This window comes from Misgurnus anguillicaudatus, chromosome 9 (genome assembly GCF_027580225.2).
Source record: "Misgurnus anguillicaudatus chromosome 9, ASM2758022v2, whole genome shotgun sequence".
In the NCBI taxonomy this organism is placed as follows: Eukaryota; Metazoa; Chordata; class Actinopteri; order Cypriniformes; family Cobitidae; genus Misgurnus; species Misgurnus anguillicaudatus.
This window is the reverse complement of record NC_073345.2, coordinates 5,739,932-5,759,702: the sequence shown is the minus strand read 5'-3', so window position 1 is coordinate 5,759,702 and position 19,771 is coordinate 5,739,932. Positions and strand designations below refer to the sequence as shown.

Here is a 19,771-nt window from a genome sequence, read left to right as displayed (position 1 = left end):
GTGATGTGATCCGAGTTTTGTGAGCCGTCCCACTCCTAGTAAAGTTAGTACACAGTCATAAATGCAATGGTACTAATAATTGGCATAATTTCTTTCGGTGTTTAGTTTTCGGCCTTGGTTTCATTTTTTTTCGGTTTCGTCCAAGAATTTTCATTTCGGTGCAACCCTACCATTCACTATCATAGTATTCTTTTTTCCAACCATGGAAGTGAATGGGGCTCACAAATGGTTTGGTTACAAAAAATATCTTCTTACAGAATTTTTTTGGGTAAACTATCCCTTTAATAATTGGGAGGAGAGAGTTTAACACCTCTGATTTACAATACAATTCACATCTGTAGTACAATCAGTCAAAAAATAGTTTTTTTAATGCCCGACTCAAATTATCATCAAAATTAATAATGATCTCTTTACAATAATAAACAACCATAAAAATAAAGTATTTGTGATTGTGAAATATCTGCTAATGACTACTAACATACAAACAACATCTAGTGCATTTAGGATACTAACAACCTTTCAAAAAAATAAGATTTAAATATGACACAATGATGGCAGGCTTTGCGTTTTGATGACGTTCAAATAGTTGTCACAAGAGGGCAGTGCAATAGCAAAACTTATCGAAACCAGAGCACAGTTTCAGCCATGCAATGTTAATACCAGCAACTCATCTGAACGGACGTGATGAGACTTAAGAAAATGAAAAAGACTCTCATCTTCACTGAGAAAACACAAAACAATTTCTAAAAACGGACCAGACAAACACATTCTTTATCCACAAACAAAAACCTTTAGTAAACAAGAAAAATGTCAAACAATTTGGGCCCCTCCTAGTTTTAACACGAGTTATTTAAACAAAGACACACCTAACATACCTGTCTCATTTCTCACATCTCATTTTTGGTTTGACCTTTTCACTTATTGAATACTGTTTAATAATACAGTAGGATAAGCTGGGCCACTCTTTATTTAATAGAAATTTACAACTATTCTTTAGCAATAAACAATAATAACGTTTTAGTTATTGATAAACTTATGAATAATAATTAGTAATAATAAAAACTCACAGACAGACATATGACTTTTGGAAATTGTCTAGTTTTTTACATTGGGGGTGACACATCTTACCCCACTGTCTCTTATGGTGTAACCAATGAAGTAACTGATAACTCACTTTTTCTTCGGTGTCTGTGCTATCATCCACAGTACTGAGGGCGTTCTGTACCCGGGCTAGACGAGCTGACAGACAGAGGAGCAGACTGATCACCCGCTCCAGATCTCCTATAAACTGTGTGTAGCGCTCCAGCTCAGCGGGCATACAGCTCTCGCGTACCAGAGTCTCTATAACATCACCTCGTCTCCCATTCTCCTTATCCTCACTGTGTAGGGTGGAGCGAAGTTCCTGTAGAGATGTCAAATGCTCCTCTATATGTGATATTAACTGTCTCTATACATGAGAGAAAGAAAGAGAGATTTTCTTATTTTCTGTCAGCAACCAAAAGGTATTTCAATTACAATAGATAATATAAGCATAATAGTGGACTGACGCAAGATGTTATCCCATTTCATTCGTTTTTAACAGTTTATATTATAATTGTTGTTGATAATATATATACACACTAGTCAACAATGTTGGGGAAAAAGTAATGCATTACAATATTAAGTTACTCCCAAAAAAGTAACTAATTGCGTTACTTAATTACTTTTCATGGAAAGTAATGCTTTTTACTTTTTCTTTGTTTCTGACTCAAACTGTTCCCAAACAGGCGTGTACGCATAGAGTGCATAATGTGACTACTTTAATCAAATTAATTAAACTAAAAAAGTAAGTTGCATTACTTTTTTGAAAAAGTAACTCAAATATTAATGTGTACATTTAAAAAGTAATGCGTTACTTTACTCGTTACTTCAGAAAAGTAATATTACGTAACGCACGTTACTTGTAATGCGTTATCCCCAAAACTGCTAGTCAACATTTGAAGTGAATCAAAAAAGTTCAACAAAGACAAGAATGGGTATTGTTTCTAATTTTAAGACAACTTTTTATATCTACTTCAAAATTTTGACTAGTATACATCTATATTTAACTATTTTAAAATATGGATATGTGTATATATATAATAAATGCTAAACAGAAACACCATCTCAACATTTGCCACACACACTCTTATAAATCATTGCAAATAATGTAAGAAGTTGTTGTACAATTTCAAAACTACTTCTATACGTGTATACATCTGAATATTTACAAACATTTACCCTTCATACTGTAATCATAATTATTAATGTCTATTAAACATCAAAACCTTTTATACATCGTATTCTTATAGACTATTTTAATGAAAAACTTCTTTGAAAAAACAATCAAGTGATGTCTGTGACTGGCTGTATAGATCAAGACTGAAAAAACAGTGAATATAAAGAAACCTTTGATGGAGCATAAGCAGATCTAAATGTAATGTTGTAGTCTACATGTTTTGTTTTATTATTTATTTAATTGCATTCAAAGCATATTATTTTAAAAACCTATAAATAGCCTATAAACATATTGGTAACACTAACACTTTACAATAAGGTTGTATTAGTAAACATTGGTAAATGAATTAACTAACATGAACAAACAGTGAATAATATAGTTTCTCAACATGCATTAATTCATGTATTAATGTTAGTTAATGTCAATACAGTTGTTCATTTAGTTTATGGTTATTAATGTTAACAGTTACAATGCTTGATTTTATAAGATTTATAAATGCTGTAGAAGTATTGATCATTGTAAGTTCATTTTAGCTAATGCATTAACTAATTGTTAACAAATAACCTTATTGTAAAGTATCACCAACATATTTATATAAAATTATTAAAGGAACGCATTTTTGCATCACATTTGAGCCTTGAATCAGAGCACATAGTGATTCTGTGCCCCCTCTAGGGGTGAATCTAGATATAAACATAAGAAATCATCTTTAGCCAGTGCTGCTGCATCTGGGTTTGTGTAATTTATTAATAATTCATTTAGTCCAGAATGAAGCACACAAACGTGATTAAAAGTGAAGAACTGATCATATTTTGCCAATGAAACAAAGTAGATGAAAAGATGCTGAATAAATTTTGAGGTTATGTGGTCTGAATAAAGACCCTTAACATTACCTTTTTCTCTGTGATATCCATTTCTATGTTGCACACTTTTTGGTTTGGGAGAGCTGCTCCACTGTCCAGAGATGGGTCTAGTGGTTTGTCCTCTACAGGCGCTTTAGTGCTTTAAAAAGAAATTAAACAAAAATAAACAAATCAACTACTGTGCAAATACAAATATTTTAAAACTGATCACAGCATATTTTAAGAAAAACAGCAAGTAAAACAAGGCATATGAGATAGAACAAACATGTTTACATTAAACATTGAATTACATAAACACTGCATTAAACTTCAGTGAGGATTGTGTACAGTTGTGTATCAATCGAAAATACACCCTAGCTCTGTTTCAAAATATTGTGATGTAACTTGAAACCTCACAAGTAACTGAATTGAATCCAGAAGATATCTCACCCTGTAAAACACATTTCAGGGAGCTTACTGACCCTGAAAACTATAATAATTTATACATTAATATCATTTATAAATTATTATCTAATGTTATTACTGTAGGGTAGCTGTTTTAATAACTAGTCAGCTATGCTATTGAAACGAATGACAATTAATAAATGAATGACATTTAAAACCTAATCTTATTTTTGACCTTTGATAGGCAGGGGCACATTAATGTACTTACAACGTAATTATTGTAGCATTTTCCTATTTTTTTGGACACAGTAGCTGGGTTTCCATCACACTGATTTTATGCACATTTTTAAGTTTCACATAAAAACGAGTTAAAGGAACAGTGTATGCAGGATTGTGGCCAAAACTGGTATTGCAATCACAAAACTTGTGGCTACAACTGGTACTGCAACCGGTAGCCAATACACAAAATGACAACATAAACATCAGTTGAGGGCTGCAACTCCACTTTTTAAATGACATTAGTCCCTTTCACCCATACAGTATTTACTGGTAATTTACTGGTAAATTGCAGTTAACAGGTCATGTGTGAACAGAACCGGTAAATCAGTGCTCCCAATTTACCATTAAGACAGGCTGTAAGATTACCAGTAATTTACCGGTAAGCGCTGTGTGTGAACGAAAAATATAGGATTACCGGCATTTAGAACAGACAACGTCAGACCACGCTGACAGCTTCGGGCCAATCATAATGTTTTGATACAGATGACACGTTTACCCCCGCACTGTTTTACAGATGTGTCCACACACACGCTGCTTGAAAGTCGAGAACACCTGAAGTTTGCATCCACATTTCTTCAATAAAGTTGTTTAAAACAGCTTACCACCTACTTGTCGAATTGCTGACGTCCTTAGCACGCCCTCTGTGAAGCCTAAAGTGCAGTACTGTTGTTTAAAAAGCATTTTCGGTTTGACGTCGCCTCATGCAATGTTCGTTATAAGCAACTTCGCAACTGTCAGAGTTTACCACAGACGTGAAAACAACAAAATACGGACCGTGGTTATGAACAACGGGGATTGTTTACAAATACAACACTGAGCTCGCCGCGCGCCACAGGTACCTTTCGCTTTCTCAACGAATTTACCGGTATTTTGATACCGATGTGTCAATGATGTCTTACTGGTAAAAAGACGGAATGTCACTGCGTGTGTGAACAACACATTTTTGTATTTACTGGTAATTTCATTCTGGTAAATTCATGGTAATTTACCAGAATTACTGTGTGAAAGAGGCTAATATCCTGGCCAGACCACTGTTGTCAGTGATATAAGTTGAAATGAAAACTATTTCTTAATGTCTAGTGACATATCAGGGGCATTTTATGATTAATTGATATCAATTTCTTACATACTGTTCCGTTAAAGAAACGCCAAATTAAAGATAAAAATCCCTTAATTCGTAAAATTATATTTTAATTAATTTTTTTATTTATTTATGCGAAAAAGTTAATGCAAATATTGGGAGATGGAAACACATTTGCCGAAAGAATTCTGACATAGCGAACATTAAACCTACGTGACTGATTGTCTAGCAGTATCAGCTGACGTTGTTTTTCTCGTGGTCGTCGTACACTCTTAGAACGAATGTGTTGAAAACAACACATTAGTGTTGATTTTGGGACGACACACTAAATGCGTTGTCCCAGAATCCTCCCATCACTGTGTTATTATTGAAACAACACATTTTGTGTTATATTTTAACACAAAATCAACACAAAATGACACATAATGTGTTAAAATAGCACGTACTGTGTTAAAAGCTTAACGCACAAAGATGTGTAAAAAATTAACACATCCTTTCTAAGAGTGTAATGCCCTTGCTGATAGTGCACGCATAAAAAATTCTGCATTTCTTTTTTTATGCACAGCATTCAGTTTGGCCATTACAAGTTGCACTGCTAATAAATTTTTAACTTGCCAAATCGTAACTAAATGCAGTCCTGTCTCCTTTTTGGAAGCGCGCCTTGTTTTATTTACTGTTGGTTATTAGGTTACCAATACCACCTTCATTCGCTTGAACAACTTGATCCAATTTGCATTTGTTTGTTTTTTTTTTTTGCAAATTTTGAAAAGATTCACTTCATGTTTTGATGGAAACCCAGCTATAATAACCCACAATACAGTGTAAATTAACTACAGTGGTACACTAAACTGAAAATAGAAAAACAGGTCAATTGCACAGAACCTGTCCTCTTTTATATTTGATTTCCAAAATATTTCACATCATTTGTGGGCCTCACGGAGCCATAAGGGTATATAATTGCAGCCAGATCTCCAAATGGAGGTGAGAAAGACAGCATTGTGCCTTTTTTAGAGATAGACAGCATTGTGCCTTTTTTAGAGATAGACAGAATTGTGCCTTTTTTAGAGATATCGCCCACTTTTAGAGTACATGTCCCTATTTGGAGAGCTCCGGTTTGCAGTTATATCTACCCATTACAAATAGGCGGGGGTAGGAATAGTTATATTTCAAGTGTTAATTTGACAAATGTGAAGTGTCACCTGTGTGCAGCTTCTTCTGAACAAACAACTTTCTGCTCCTGTTTCTTCTTGTAGTGTTCCTCCATTAGAAGTGTATCCTCAGACAGCAACTGCTCCATTAGCATGAGCGCTGTCTTTCGATTGGCTATCGGGTAAAAACTGCAAGCTAATGATTGGTCAGCTGAAACCACCTCTTGAACAAGCAACTCCCATTCATGCATTGAACCATTCCCAAGAGGTCCATCTTCCTTCTTTTCATTCCCATTTTGTTCCCTGTTGTCTGTAAATTCATGGATTGACTCTGCTTCCTGAATCTCAGCAGAAATGGGTTCTCTAATACTACATGAATTAGGCAGTGTCATCTGAGGCTTAACAACAGTCGTTGCAGAAGATGGCTGATCGTCTGTCTTTGTCTCATTTAGGTCAGTTGTTGAAATCCATAGATTGGGATCTGTTGTGATTCCATGACTGAAGGAAACTTCCTGATTAGAGACAGACATCTTATTCACATCTTGAAGAGATGTTTGCTCTTTGCTGCAAAATACAATAAAGCATTAGTACAACTAGTACTAGTACAACTCTTCTCAAATAAACTGCACAAACTGCGACGGCAAATGATGAAGGTAAACTATTAACAGTAACTACTTGCACATACTGGCCATATGCTAAGTGCACACTCCACGGCTCTTAACTAAATGTCATGTTGCTGCCATAAGCATACAGTTTGGTTAAACAAATGTTTGCTTTGGTTTGTTTAGGGGAGAATTTACAAAGGACAAATGTAATGTAATTGAAACATCCTGTCTTTATCATCTGTGTAGTATACACACCTAAACCAAGACATTGTGAGTCATGTTGTGTGTACTTAACATTAGCAAAAACATCTGCAACAATGAATTAGGCTATACCTTCCAGCTTCCAAATTGATCTCATCAGCTTCACCGGAATGACCGGACATGGGCGTAACTGTGTCATCTCTATTTTTAGATCCATTGCTATGTGGTACAATATAGATGTCACCCTCGTGTGAGGAAACATGCTTTACTGAAAAGGTTGATATATGCTTCTCAGCGTCTGTCTGAGAGTTATCCGTGTGTTGTCCAGAGTTAAACATCTTTGCGTGGGTTCCTGCAGCTAGAAATGACGCTGATCCTTGCAGTTGGTCAAGCTGCTCCGAGCTCTTGCTGAAAACTTCAGGCTTTGAGATCTTAGACACACCGAGTTCTTCCATAGATTTTCCTCTTGGTGCTATTTTTCGTGGCCGTCGGTCATCAGGTTCGGATACTGTATGACTGTGACAGACTGCTGTATCTCCCTTTGCTATTCTCTGAGCACTGAAAACCATGTTACAAGTTTTTATTCATTATCTAGTTATTATTTCAGAGCTAAAAATGAACCACAAAAATATATTTATCCAAATTCATTATAGTGACAAACAGAAAATGAGAAACCAAACTGTTCCACGGTTTAACTTGAGGTTAAAGGTAAAACTCAAATCACATTCAAAATGTTGTGCTTACTAAATTATTACATTTTTTTAATATAATGTTAATTGCTCAGAATTTTAAGTGTGAATATGGGTGGGTGCTGTCTTGCTCAATCAAAAGAGCCTATCTGTGTCTATATGTGTATATAGATCTTAAAAATAATGGGTTACCTTGAAATGTCCTTGTTACTAATGGCTGAAAATTCATTTGCATGTTTCCGAACCTACGAAAAACAAAAAATTATGTCAAATCTTCAATATGCAAAGTAAAATGTAGGTGGTGAATGCTTAAAATGTTGTAGAGTAAAGGGCCGTTCACACTATGGACGATAACAATGAATATAACAAATATTGTTTTCAATGAAAGAGATTAGCAGAGTTTACACCACAACCGTTTTTACCAACTGTTGAACAATATCCCAAAGTTAAAATACTCTCATATTTGAAATGGCAGACGACACTGTGAAGAAGCTTACTGCCGAGGTCCATAACATAAAATTATCTCAGGTGTTCAGCGCTGTTGCAGTTAAACTATGTAATCTTTTTATTCTACTACAATGACTACACCTGCAGACAAATTATAGATAACACAAACTAGATTCACTTTTTTTTTAAATACTGCTGTTATAGCTACTGTAAAGGCAAAAAATTGTAAAATTGTAAACAATTGCAAAAGTTTTTATTTAAGGAAATCTACAATATTAGTTAATGCCTTTAACTCTTTCGCCGCCATTGACGAGATATCTCGTCAATTAAGAGAAAACGCTTCCCCGCCAATGACGAGATTTTCCGTCTTTCCGCAATACCGCTATTTCCGCAACTTATACAACCCGGAAGTAGCGCCTCACGTGAAAGAGAAACTTCGTGTATGTTTTAAAGATCGCTCTGCATCTGATCTCTATCAAAAGTCCTTCGCAAAAATGGAATTATCTCAGCTTTTTACTCAAAATTGGGTGTTTTTGAAGAAACCTACCCATGTTTAAGAGGTGATTACAAGAGAACTAATAAAGGTAGGATGAAACGTTTTTTTTTGTTTGAAAGCAGAGGGTCTGTTCTTTCATCTGGTACATTGTTTGTTTATATATTTAAAGAAGAACATTTTCTGGAAGGTATTAAACTTTTGTGAAAATCATGAAAAATGCTGGCGCTGGCTGGCAACTTTTTTTAAAAAACGCTGGCGGGGAAAGAGTTAAGGGTAAGTGATTACCGTGAGTACTGCAGTGCATCGTTATTATCTGATGGCATGGACGTTTATATAGTAATCATTAAAGTGTGAATGGCCCTTAAATCTTTTCCTTTAAGCATTTAAAAAATGTTGCTAGTCAGTGCCAGCATTTTTTAAAATAATTTTCACAAAAGTTTAATGCCTTCCAAAAAATGTTCCTCTTTAAATAAAAAAAAAAACTGTATTTTAAATGAAAGAACAGACCCTCTGCTTAAAAAAAGTTTAATTCTATCTTCATTTGTTCTCTTTTTATCACCTCTCAAATATGGGTTGGTTTCTTTAAATAATTGCATTTTGTGAAAGACTTTTATTAGAGATCAGATTCGGAGTGATGATCAAAACATACACAGAGTTTTTACTGTTTTTAGATCAGTGGATGCTTCAGTGTTTTGTAAACTGGGTAAGAGCGCCATCTACTGAATAATATCAGAAATATGGATTGCCGTAAAAACTCATCATTGGCAGGGAAAGAGTTGAAACACAAGTGTTATAAATGTATTGATAACATTGTTAAATTATACCTGAAAAGCATGAGGATTTGAGGTGCTGCGAGCCCGGAAAATCTCAGGTTGTTTAAGCTCGTCCAAGAGATCCTCCGCAGAGGCCGACTTCCCTGCCGTATGGGATTCTTCCCTTGAGCTGGACTGCCTTGAGTGGCTGCTGGGCTGAACAGGAAGAAACTGGGTATATTTAACAGAACTTGATACAGAGTCAAGAATTCGACCAGCAGAGAGAGGCCTGTGGAGCTTCTTGGAGTTTCTCGAACTTGAATCAGACAGCCTTCCTGCAGCTGAATTTCTGTGGCCGGGCACTTGTAGAACTGGCTGCTGAGGCTCAGCTACTTTTTGACCAGTTTTACGTTCAATGTACGCTACCAACGCCTTTTGCTGAAGGTGCTTCAGAGTTGGTTTTGAGAAGTTGGAGGCAGAGAAAGCACGTCCCCGTATTTCAAACATCTTTTTCCTTGAAGCTACTAGACTGAGATCCATCTCTGCAACTAGACCTTCAACTTCGTTTCCAAGTGAGCGGCAGGTCATATGAGAAGGTTCATCTGCCAGCTGGTGTAGCTTTTCAGGCTCAGAATGAGACAGTTTTTTCTGATCTGCTGTCAAACGCTTCCTAGACCCAACTCGAGGCACCTGCGGTTGAGCAATATTTTGTGGTTTTTCTTTTTCAATTTCTTTCTCAATCTCCTGACCCAAGTCTCTGGTGTTTTCTTTTTCTGTCATTTGAAGCTTGTGTAGTTGTGAAGTAAGATTGTCTAAGCTGGATGGCATATTTTGTGATAGAGGACCAGCAGGTAAAACAGAAAGCCTTTTGCCTGTCTGTTGCTTGATCCTGAGTGGCAAAGAGAGTTGCAAATCTCTCCTTTTAAAAGAAGTCTCCCTCAAAACCTTGGACTGGGCATCTTTTAGTTTCTCTTTGTAATACTTTTTATAAGAGTTGTCTAAGGTACCACAGATGTAGGGAAAATCAGGTTGTTGTTCTATAGATATTGTACTCTGCTGATGTTCACTGCTAGGAGATATTTGTCCATCATTTCCTGCCTTCTGCTTATCTTTATCACAGTCTGGAACTTCAATCCCCATTTCAGCTTCATTTTTGTTTTTGAGCTTGCTTATAAATGATGCCCTATTGGCCCCTGTGAGGTGGTATAAAAGTGGGGTGGTCTCCTTGCTGATCTTGTCATTTTGAACATCCAACTGGGGCAAAATTCTTGCCATCTGTTCATCTTTCTTGGGGTTACCAGGATGGTCTTCTTTAATCAAAGCTGGTACCATAATTTTACCAACGGCACTGTCCTCAGGACCACAGTAGAAGATAGGGTGGCTAGAAGAGTGATGTCTTTCAGTTTCTTTACATGTGATCCTTTGGTCCTCTATGCCTTGAGAGGTCTGTTCTGACTGATAAGGTGGGCAAATTGCCTTGTTATTAGGATCCACAAAGTCATTCTGATTGTTGAATTTGAGTTCCTCCTGGAAAAACAGTTTACCACTCGGACCATCCGGACAGCTTTGTCTTCTACGTTGAGCTATATATGACCATTCACTGGGGGCTTCTATGCTTGCACAATCCCCAACATCTTGCTTGACACTAGATTCAGAGGACTTTAAGACACCTGTAACAAAATAGAACTGCCCTTTATTGTGGACACTCCCACTGGTTGATTTCTGTGGCATATGGCAGGAGTTGACATAGCATTTCTGCTCAGAAACAGGACGAACATAAGCTGAATGTGACCTCCTCCGCTGAGTTTCAGAATGATCACTTCTTGACTGTTGCACATGCTCTGGCTGAAAGGTTTGCAGGGGCAACCTGTTTGAAACGCAAGAAGGTTCTTGTGGCTCAACCATCTTGTCTGTAAGGCCTTGGTTAGGCTGATCTCTCTGAAAATGCTGTGAAAACACATAACCACAAACAGGCTCAGCCTGGACACCACAGACCTCCACTTTTCTGGTCTGCTGAGAAACAGAAGTGTCAGCAAGGTGTCCTTGAGGACTCTGACGTGCCCTTGAGTTCTTTAGGTTCTTTGTTGTTACTAAGCTTTCCAGACGGGCAGGAGGTGGTGGGGGTAATTCAAGATGTGTAGGAACTGTTGGTCTTTGTTGCTCGATGGCTTCCATAGAACGGTAAATGTGGTCCATGCTCTTTGAATTGGAGTCAAGAAAGGTTGGGCTATATTTAGCTTTTGCATATTTCAAATCAGTGTATTGCAAGCTGTGTGACTGTAGATCATCCAGTAAAAAGGGTGAGGGGTAATCAGGAACTGTGGATCCGCCAGAGAATGAGCTATAGGCAGAGTCTCCTTTGCTGTGGTGATGGGTATACTGATCAATACTGCTACTGGACTTTGCAGGTGAAAGTCGACTGACTGGAAGACTTAGAGGGTGCAAATCAAGATTACTCATTCTCTCAAAGTGGAAATGATAGGAATCCATCCGGATGGCAAAGTGCAAGGATGCACCCAGGTGAAATGAAGAGAATTAAAAGCTGCTGAGCTCTATATTTTCCAGTTATTTCTTCATCTTCTCAATAAAGTCGTAGAACAAAAGCCGCATGGATCTGGCAACACCTAGGGGAAAATCAAACACATTTTTAAAACAATTAGTTTAGCAAAATGTCCTAATAAACACAATACACACCTCTAACTGCATTTTATAATGAGACAGTTCAGAAAATGTGAGCTAACCAATTTACAGCATTGCAGAAATTTGGGGCTAAACAACTCTAGTCTTGATAGCCAACTGAGTTTAGCTTAATTCCCCAGTGAAAAACACTAGAACAAGCAAATAAATGTCTTCTGTTTTACTTTAAAATTACATTGGGTGTGTAATTGGGAATTAACTAAACTTTTTAGAATGTGCTTTCTTTACAGCTTTTCTGTTGACTGAAAATAGCAGTAGAGTTTTGCAATTACTAGTATTATGTGTCCACTAGAAGTATTTTCTGAGTTTGCCAAACACTGTAATCTATTTTTTAGTGTGACGGAAACTGCAAAATTTTATCAAGTAAATGTTAATACAGACATTATCTGATAGCGCTATGCCAATGACTTTTTAACTACAGGAATGTGTTTGAACACTGTTCAAGTCTATAACAGTGCAGCACATTGAATCAAAAATCTGATAACGGCTTTCAGTCAGTTCATTTAGAAATTCTTCCAACTCAAGTCATTTCCTTGATCTTTATTTACCAACTCACTATGATTTAAACTGTTGATTTAAACTGTTAAGATCTTTAAGAGAGCAGGAATTGAGGAAACTGACGCATTAGGTGTGTAATAAGAAAAAAAATCCATCTGCGGCATAAATTTACACTGAAGTTGTTTGAGATCACTTTCAAAATTACTTTTTTAATCAAATGTAAGGAGAAATAAAATAATGAACAGATGCACAACCATCAGCAATGACAACACTAATGAGTCTTGAGGATCAGGTGGGTGGATTGGGAGTGATAAAAAATGCATGGAATGCCATTTCAACCTGGGTAAAATATTTCAATAATCATGTGATAACTCTTAAACAGATTAGGCACTGATAAAAATGCAATGAATGTAGAATAAAAACGTTTTGGTTTGGTCATGGCCTTTGGTTGATAAACTTCACACCTACATTTTACACACTTTAAATATTCTCTGTTGCCTTAATTTTTTGTTAAATCAACTCATTTCAACATACAATTATTTATCTTGAATAGAGATGAGTTGTTATAATTTATAAAATATAGTTAAAAAAAAAGACAACTCATCTCTTGTAAAGATAAATAATAGTAAGTTGGCATGACTTATCGGAGTTGATTCAACAAAAAAAATTTAAGGCAGCAAACAGTGCAGATTTCACAAGATGCAGGTGAGCATGCCAAGTTCAAACCATGGTGATTTCCCCAAAGTTATCTAATCTCAGATGCTGTTACCTGACAACAACCATTTATGTAAGAAAACATTAAAGCTTCAATAAACACAAAAGGTGTTGCTAAATGAAAAATTATGCCAAAATTACATATTGCTGTATGGACACATAAGTGTTCATGTAGAGGAAATGACCCGACCACAAACGCAGAGAAACATTCTAGTGGAAGGAAGGCAATGCAAGCAAGTGACAATAAGCACAAGAGCCTGAGGAAGCAACATCACTTCTCTATCCTGTTTATGCGTTTGATAGTCAGCCAGCAAAGCATGTTAGACTGCATCAGTGCCAAGCTACTTACCTCTCTTACATTAATGTTTAAAAGAAGTATACTACTCAACTCCAATGAGGATTAAATGTTGCCGAGCGTAGAAACCCCTATTAATTCCAAAATAAAGAAAAGTGCTGTAAAGTATTTAAACTTCTCTGCAGGCACATCCTGGAAAACATTCTCCTCAGGAGTTTCGCTCCGATTGGCTGTTCAGTCAGCATAGCAAATCTCTCCTCAGACAAACGGCAGGAGGAAGGGCCTCCGTGCCTGTGACGTCCACCCTGCAAGTGCACAATGGGTGCAGCAGAGGGAATATTTCACCGCTGATAATGGCGTCTGAGGAATGAAGAAAGCCTTGCATTCCTGGCCGGCTTCAGAATAAAGAGGGCCCCGGTGCCATTAATTCCCAGAGTCCTCTACACAGGGACAAATGCCAAGCAGGAGGGGTAGACTTTTCTGTCCAGACCCTCTCAGAGATGGGCCGACCCTCCCCTTCAGTACTGTAAAGACTTCATCATCCAGCCCATTATCCCATTCAAAATCATTTGAGCTGGAAGAACACGTAGGACGCACGCAAAGCCGCTGTTATTGTGCTCCAGCAGGAAAGAAAACGAACAAATGAGATCTTGTTAACATCTCCATTGTTTCTCCTAGACAGTAATGAGATTAACTGGAGAGCATACATATCCCAATCTCTGAGCAAAAATTTGCTATCCAAAAAGTATCGTTGTAAATATTCACCAACAGAACAGAATGGTAATTGGAATTCTGGAAACGCATTGGAGAAGTTCATGACCAATTTATTTACTTTATTATGAGGAATCCTCCGGCAGGTGTACTCATATTGTAACTGTTTCTGCCACTCCCACCTGCATCTGAATGTGTAAATATACAAATGCCCCTAACAAACAAGAGCAAGCTATTCTTAACCTGAAGTACTCAGACGTGCTCTGAGTATCATCCACCTGCTACACGATGCTACTTATAAAAACATGCATTGAAGAGGCAGATTCTAACATTTGACACAATTGCTCTCAATTAACTAATAAACTTTTAAGTGCGATATTTTAAAGGGGGGCGTTTAGATGTTCTTGGGGGCATTTGCAAGTTTACACCAAAAATCAAGGCAAGACTATATAAACTTTAAAAGCTGTCTGCAACCATGTACGTAGCAACCGCAGGGGACCAGGGGGCACATCCCAGCCACACACACTGCCACTATTCTCGTCCATGTTCTCTGATTTGTTACTTAAATTTGAGTGAACTAACATTCAGCCAATCACAAGTGAGCGTATGATACAATTATTTCTCGTGCACATGCGTGACGCATCTGCTGGGTTACAATCTGTCTTGTCTCGATTTGCTTATTCATTGAATTTTTTATGATCCATAAGTTTTGGTTTCTATATTTGATCCAACCGGTGTTAGTTATTATGACCCAAGACAGAAGCCGAAGGGTTGTTCTGTATTTGTATTTAGAAAAGATATTTAGCTCATTTTTGGTGGGGGGCAGTAAGGGACCTGGATAATGGATAGGGGGGTGCTGGCCCAGTAAAGATTGAGAACCACTGTGTTACAGGCAGTCCCGGCGCCATGGGCGGGCTTTGGGGGACCGGGCCTGCCCTGTGAGTCACTAGTGCCCGCCCTGGACGAGCCTGCGGTCTCCCTTCACCTGTTCACCAGCTCCATGTCCCACCCCCACCAACCAACAGTTCTTGCTTGTTTGCACTTTTTTTGAAGTTATTGTTTTGTATATTGTTTAAGCATAGCGCCACCGCTTAACGTTAAGACACGATTGAGTGTTGCAGTGAGAATGATACGTTATGGTTCTGCTGTGATCTTTGAACTATTTTCGCTACTGAAACAACAAAAACAATCAAAATTGCATCTAAAATGTTAGTGACTAAATATTAATTACTTGTTTAGTGAACTGTCATATGAAATCTGTATATTTTAAACCGTGATGTGATGCTGCTTAACTGTATCATGTTATTAAAAACTCCAAATTTTTACCTGATTAGCGGACAAGCGTTGATTTCGAGACCTGCGACGCGTGTTTGCCTGCTCAAGTAGGCTAACCGTTACGTCCAATCTTTACGACTCCTCTCGGTTGTATTGCATATGTCAGTTCTTAATAGTTTTGTCCACTTAATTGCAGTTAGGTTGATCTCATTTGTGCATCCCCCCTGAAAAATGAAATGCCCGTCCGTAAATTTTGTGTCTGGCGCCGGGTCTGGTTACAGGTAGGGCTGCATAACAATTAATCGCAACTAATCGCTTGGAAAATAAAAGTTTTTGTTTACATCATATGTATGTGTACTGTGTATAATAATAATATATATATATAATTTATAAATATGAATGCTTTTTCTTAAAATTATACATGCATGTGTGTGTAGTTGCATATAAAACTTTTATTCTTCAAACGATTAGTTGTGATTAATCGCTATACAGCCCTATAAGTTTACATTTGTTTCACACCAAATAAATATTTAGATGATAGTATGAAGACATTGACCAGCACAATCAGCACACCCAGGTATCTTTGGGTTTGGGCCATAGATTTATCAGTTTTATAACTACATAACAAACCTCCAACTCACGTCTCTGAAATGTTACAGCTGTTGAATTCAAGTCTTCTTTTTGCCCCTGCTATGAAACGCCAAGTTTTAAAATTTCAGTCAATTCCTTATAAAAAAGTAATGCCCTTTGTTTTTCCTGTTTCTCAGAAATGTGCTACATTTTTCAAGTTATTAGGATTTCAGGATATGCAAATGTCTGGAGCTTTTCATTAACAAACACCAATTAATACAGATTCATGTGACAATAATAATTCTGACCCAGTCCAGTTGCGACTTGCATCTGGGATTATAAAGAACATATACAGTTCAGTGGTTCTAACCCAGATTTTAAGTAAGCGTATATAAAGCAGGATCAAGATCAGTTACAAAAGTATTTGCATTACTTGTTATGCACAATTCAGCAATGAAAAATTATTGCTAAGACTCAATGGCAACATTCCAAGTAAGTCATTTTAAAGGAGAAATCTCTTTAACTACTGTATGTGCACATGCAATAACTGAACTTAAATCATTAATACACAAGTAGCTGTGTTTCCATTGCAGATTTGAGAAATGACGGTGTTTCTATTAACTGATTATTAGCAACCAAAACAAAGTTTTTCTTCTCGCGATAAGGCATTCCAAACATCACGTCCACGTAAGAGTGTGATCCAAACATTAAAGCCAAGGAAAGCTCCTTATATGAGCAGCAACATATTCTGTGTTTCTTGTCGGGATATATCTGGCCGATTTTTGCGAGTTTTATGTGTATCGGCATTGGCCGATATGTGGATGCTGTGTTCGCCATTATTTACAGACTAGGGCTGTCACTTTTTATTCGATATTCGAATATGCATTCGAACATGACGTGACATATCCGTATTCGAACTATAAATGAACCATCCGGTTTTTAAAATGCCATGTTGAGCGCATTTTTTACAGTAAAACCTCGTAATGGGAAGGAGGCTGAGAGTGAGACCGACGACGGCAACTGTGTGCAAGAGAGGGAATCAAACTGGACCAACATGAACCTAATGTGCATGTCAAGAGGGAATTATAGTTTGTATATAAAATGACATTATTGTTTATAGTGAATATTATAGCAGAATAAAAAGCTTGTGTTAATACGATTGCATTATGAAATAAACATGTATGAAGATAATTGTTTTATTTTTTACAACGCAATGTAAACTTTATATTAAACATAACAACAGCATTTGTCTTGTAAACGGATTTGAAATGATCATGTGCTGACTGTCGCTCGTCACATAGACGACAGAGTCAAGTGAGATCTGCTTAACTAAGTAAGTTTTATTTCATCTCAAATATCAAATGGTTTGTGCTCTCTGTCACTAAAAACGATCAAGCAAACAGCACGCGCAGAGATAATGCACTTGTCAATGATGGCTCACAAACACACGGGATAGTCTATGTATGTGTGCTTGTTGTCAATGAAGGGCATTAAATCCGCGGAATTTCGCTGAGTTTTCTCCCGAAATCTGCGGGGCGCGGATTTCGTTTGGGCTTGGCTATATCTTACTCCTGCTGCTGTTTAAGTTGTCACCTGTTCTGAGTCGTTGTTATTCATATGTTGATAACCTGCTGTGTCAAACATTAAGTAAAAAAAACCTTGTTTATGACTGTCACTGTTAATAAAGTGAATCTCCATTACACCGTTTTTTATGCACGTGGGGGGGGCACCTAGGTATTCAAATATATTCGGATACATTGCATGATATTCGATATCCATTCGAATTTGATTTTTCTCAAAAGTGACAGCCCTATTACAGACAGAGTGCTGGAAGCCGCAAGCGATTGCAGGTCATGTGACTAAAAACAACCAACCTTTCCATGACAACATCGAAAGCTCGGCCTAAAAGCTGATCATAGCTGGACAAAGCGGGTTTTTATTTCTCATCTCTATATATATATATATTTGTAGTAGTAAAGTGCTAGAAATCAATATCCTTTGCTGATAGTTCTTCGTCATTGTGGAGAGTGCAGTTCATGGTTCATAGCACAATCACCTGTTTTTACTATTTGTAAATATAGTTTTTTTAAGTTCAATAAATGTTACTTTTTAAATTGAGACTTGTAACATTTGGCATCATCGTGTAATTTTTTTAATGATGTAAATTGAGTGAGCAAAAGCAGTATCGGCTTCAAATATCGGCTCAAGAAAATCGGCAGCCTGAATCGGTCATTGGCTAACGCTGATGAAACAAAAATCGGTATCAGGATCGGCACTAAAAACATCCATAGCAGTCGATCCCTAGTTTCTTGTAGGTAAATGTACATTATTTTAAATAAAAAAAGATGTAGAAGTGTTATCCAAACATTATTGGCAAGGAAAGCCTCTTATACTTGGGAGCAGACATGTATTGAGGTGTTTCTGTAAGGTTTTAGTACATACAGCGTCATTTTCAAATAGTAATTATGTGACTTACATCAGGTGACCTAAAAATGCGAAAAAATGTTTCCATTGCAGTTTTGAAAAATATACTTCCGAATTGCCTGAAAAACCACCTCATGCGAGTTTTTGCAAAATTGACGTGTTTACATTGACCGTATTTTTAATTCGCAATGTCAATTTGCGCAATTTGAAGGGTAGTGGAAACGCAGCTACAGTACAGTAATGACCAATATTCATCATCAATGTTAGATTCCACCTTAAACACCTAAGTATTTTCATCCATATCTTTATTAGACAATAATAAAAAAGGTTCACAGGCCCCCATAGAGCGGACAGTTATTGAAACATTCCTGTGTACATTATTATCAGTTAAAGTAATTACTGTAGTGGCCTAAAGTGATGTCTGGGGGGGGGTTGTGCAATATTTGCTTTTAATGACAAAACACTAAACCTTTAAGGTATTTACTGGACAAATATTTTTAAAAAGGCAAACCACATTAGATGCATACAAAAACAAAAAGCTCACAGGTAGAAAAAACATATTACATGGAGTAAAACTGTATCTGCTACTAATATTTATTGATCCTCTTTTGTGGTGATATTTTGTAGTAATTGTCCTGGCTTATGTCTTTATAAACTTTGCACACGTGTTGTGCCACATGCATACAAATTCTTTATGTATCTTAAATGAAATATTTAAATAAAGAGTGAAGATGTTAAATATTTACAGTTATAAATCACTTTTTGCCACTACTGCGGAAAATTACTGCATCTCCAGGAAGATCGAGTTTTAAACCATAAAAGGTCCAGAAAGAAGTAAACTTTAACCAGAAATGTTTGTGCCAAATTACAACACATTCCTAACATTACCTCACTAAGGTAACAAGACAGATGAATGAATCTGTGTAACCAAAGACAGTAGAAGGATGTGAAGAAGTGTGGAAGTGGCCTATACTTATAAAAAAGGGTTAATGTTACTCAAAGAGCTCTCTGTATAAACGGGCTATCAACAATAGCCAAGAAGCAATCCAAGAACTGCCAAAGTCTCAGAGATGTTTTATGAAATGCAAGGCGGAAAAAATGACGTTAGAAGAGGGAAACCATTGTCACTCATGGTAAGGACACTGGAAGACATAATGGTTGACCTTAATGTTCTTTTCATTACCTTTAAACACAATTAGACAGCATTAGAATATAAAACCAGGAAATTACACCAGACATAAAGGAAGGCAGAATCCTTAGGGATGTGCACACAAAGGTGTCAGGATTAGACAAGGTAATTTACCACCATGATGCAATCTTTTCTCATGGGCGTTCCAATTATATAACTTATACAACTGTATGCAAATCACATGAGGGGGAAAGGT

General features: G+C 36.9%; 1 protein-coding gene across 3 annotated transcripts in view; it reads right to left on the bottom strand.

Moving 5' to 3' along the window:
• shroom1 (shroom family member 1) overlaps window positions 1–19,771 on the bottom strand; it is a 37,408-nt gene that overhangs the window by 4,183 nt on the left and 13,454 nt on the right. The window contains exons 2-8 of one of the 3 annotated variants that reach the window (XM_073871058.1): window positions 15,444–15,616; window positions 9,275–11,826; window positions 7,700–7,752; window positions 6,951–7,376; window positions 6,064–6,576; window positions 3,151–3,259; window positions 1,175–1,447 (exon numbers count right to left, since the gene is read on the bottom strand). In XM_073871058.1, the coding sequence (XP_073727159.1) occupies window positions 1,175–1,447; window positions 3,151–3,259; window positions 6,064–6,576; window positions 6,951–7,376; window positions 7,700–7,752; window positions 9,275–11,692 (3,792 nt within the window). In that variant the 5' untranslated portion in view covers window positions 11,693–11,826; window positions 15,444–15,616. Of the gene's footprint in view, window positions 1–1,174; window positions 1,448–3,150; window positions 3,260–6,063; window positions 6,577–6,950; window positions 7,377–7,699; window positions 7,753–9,274; window positions 11,827–13,460; window positions 13,598–15,443; window positions 15,617–19,771 lie in introns of those variants that run through there. The other 2 variants (XM_073871059.1, XM_073871057.1) reach the window with 2 other exon arrangements.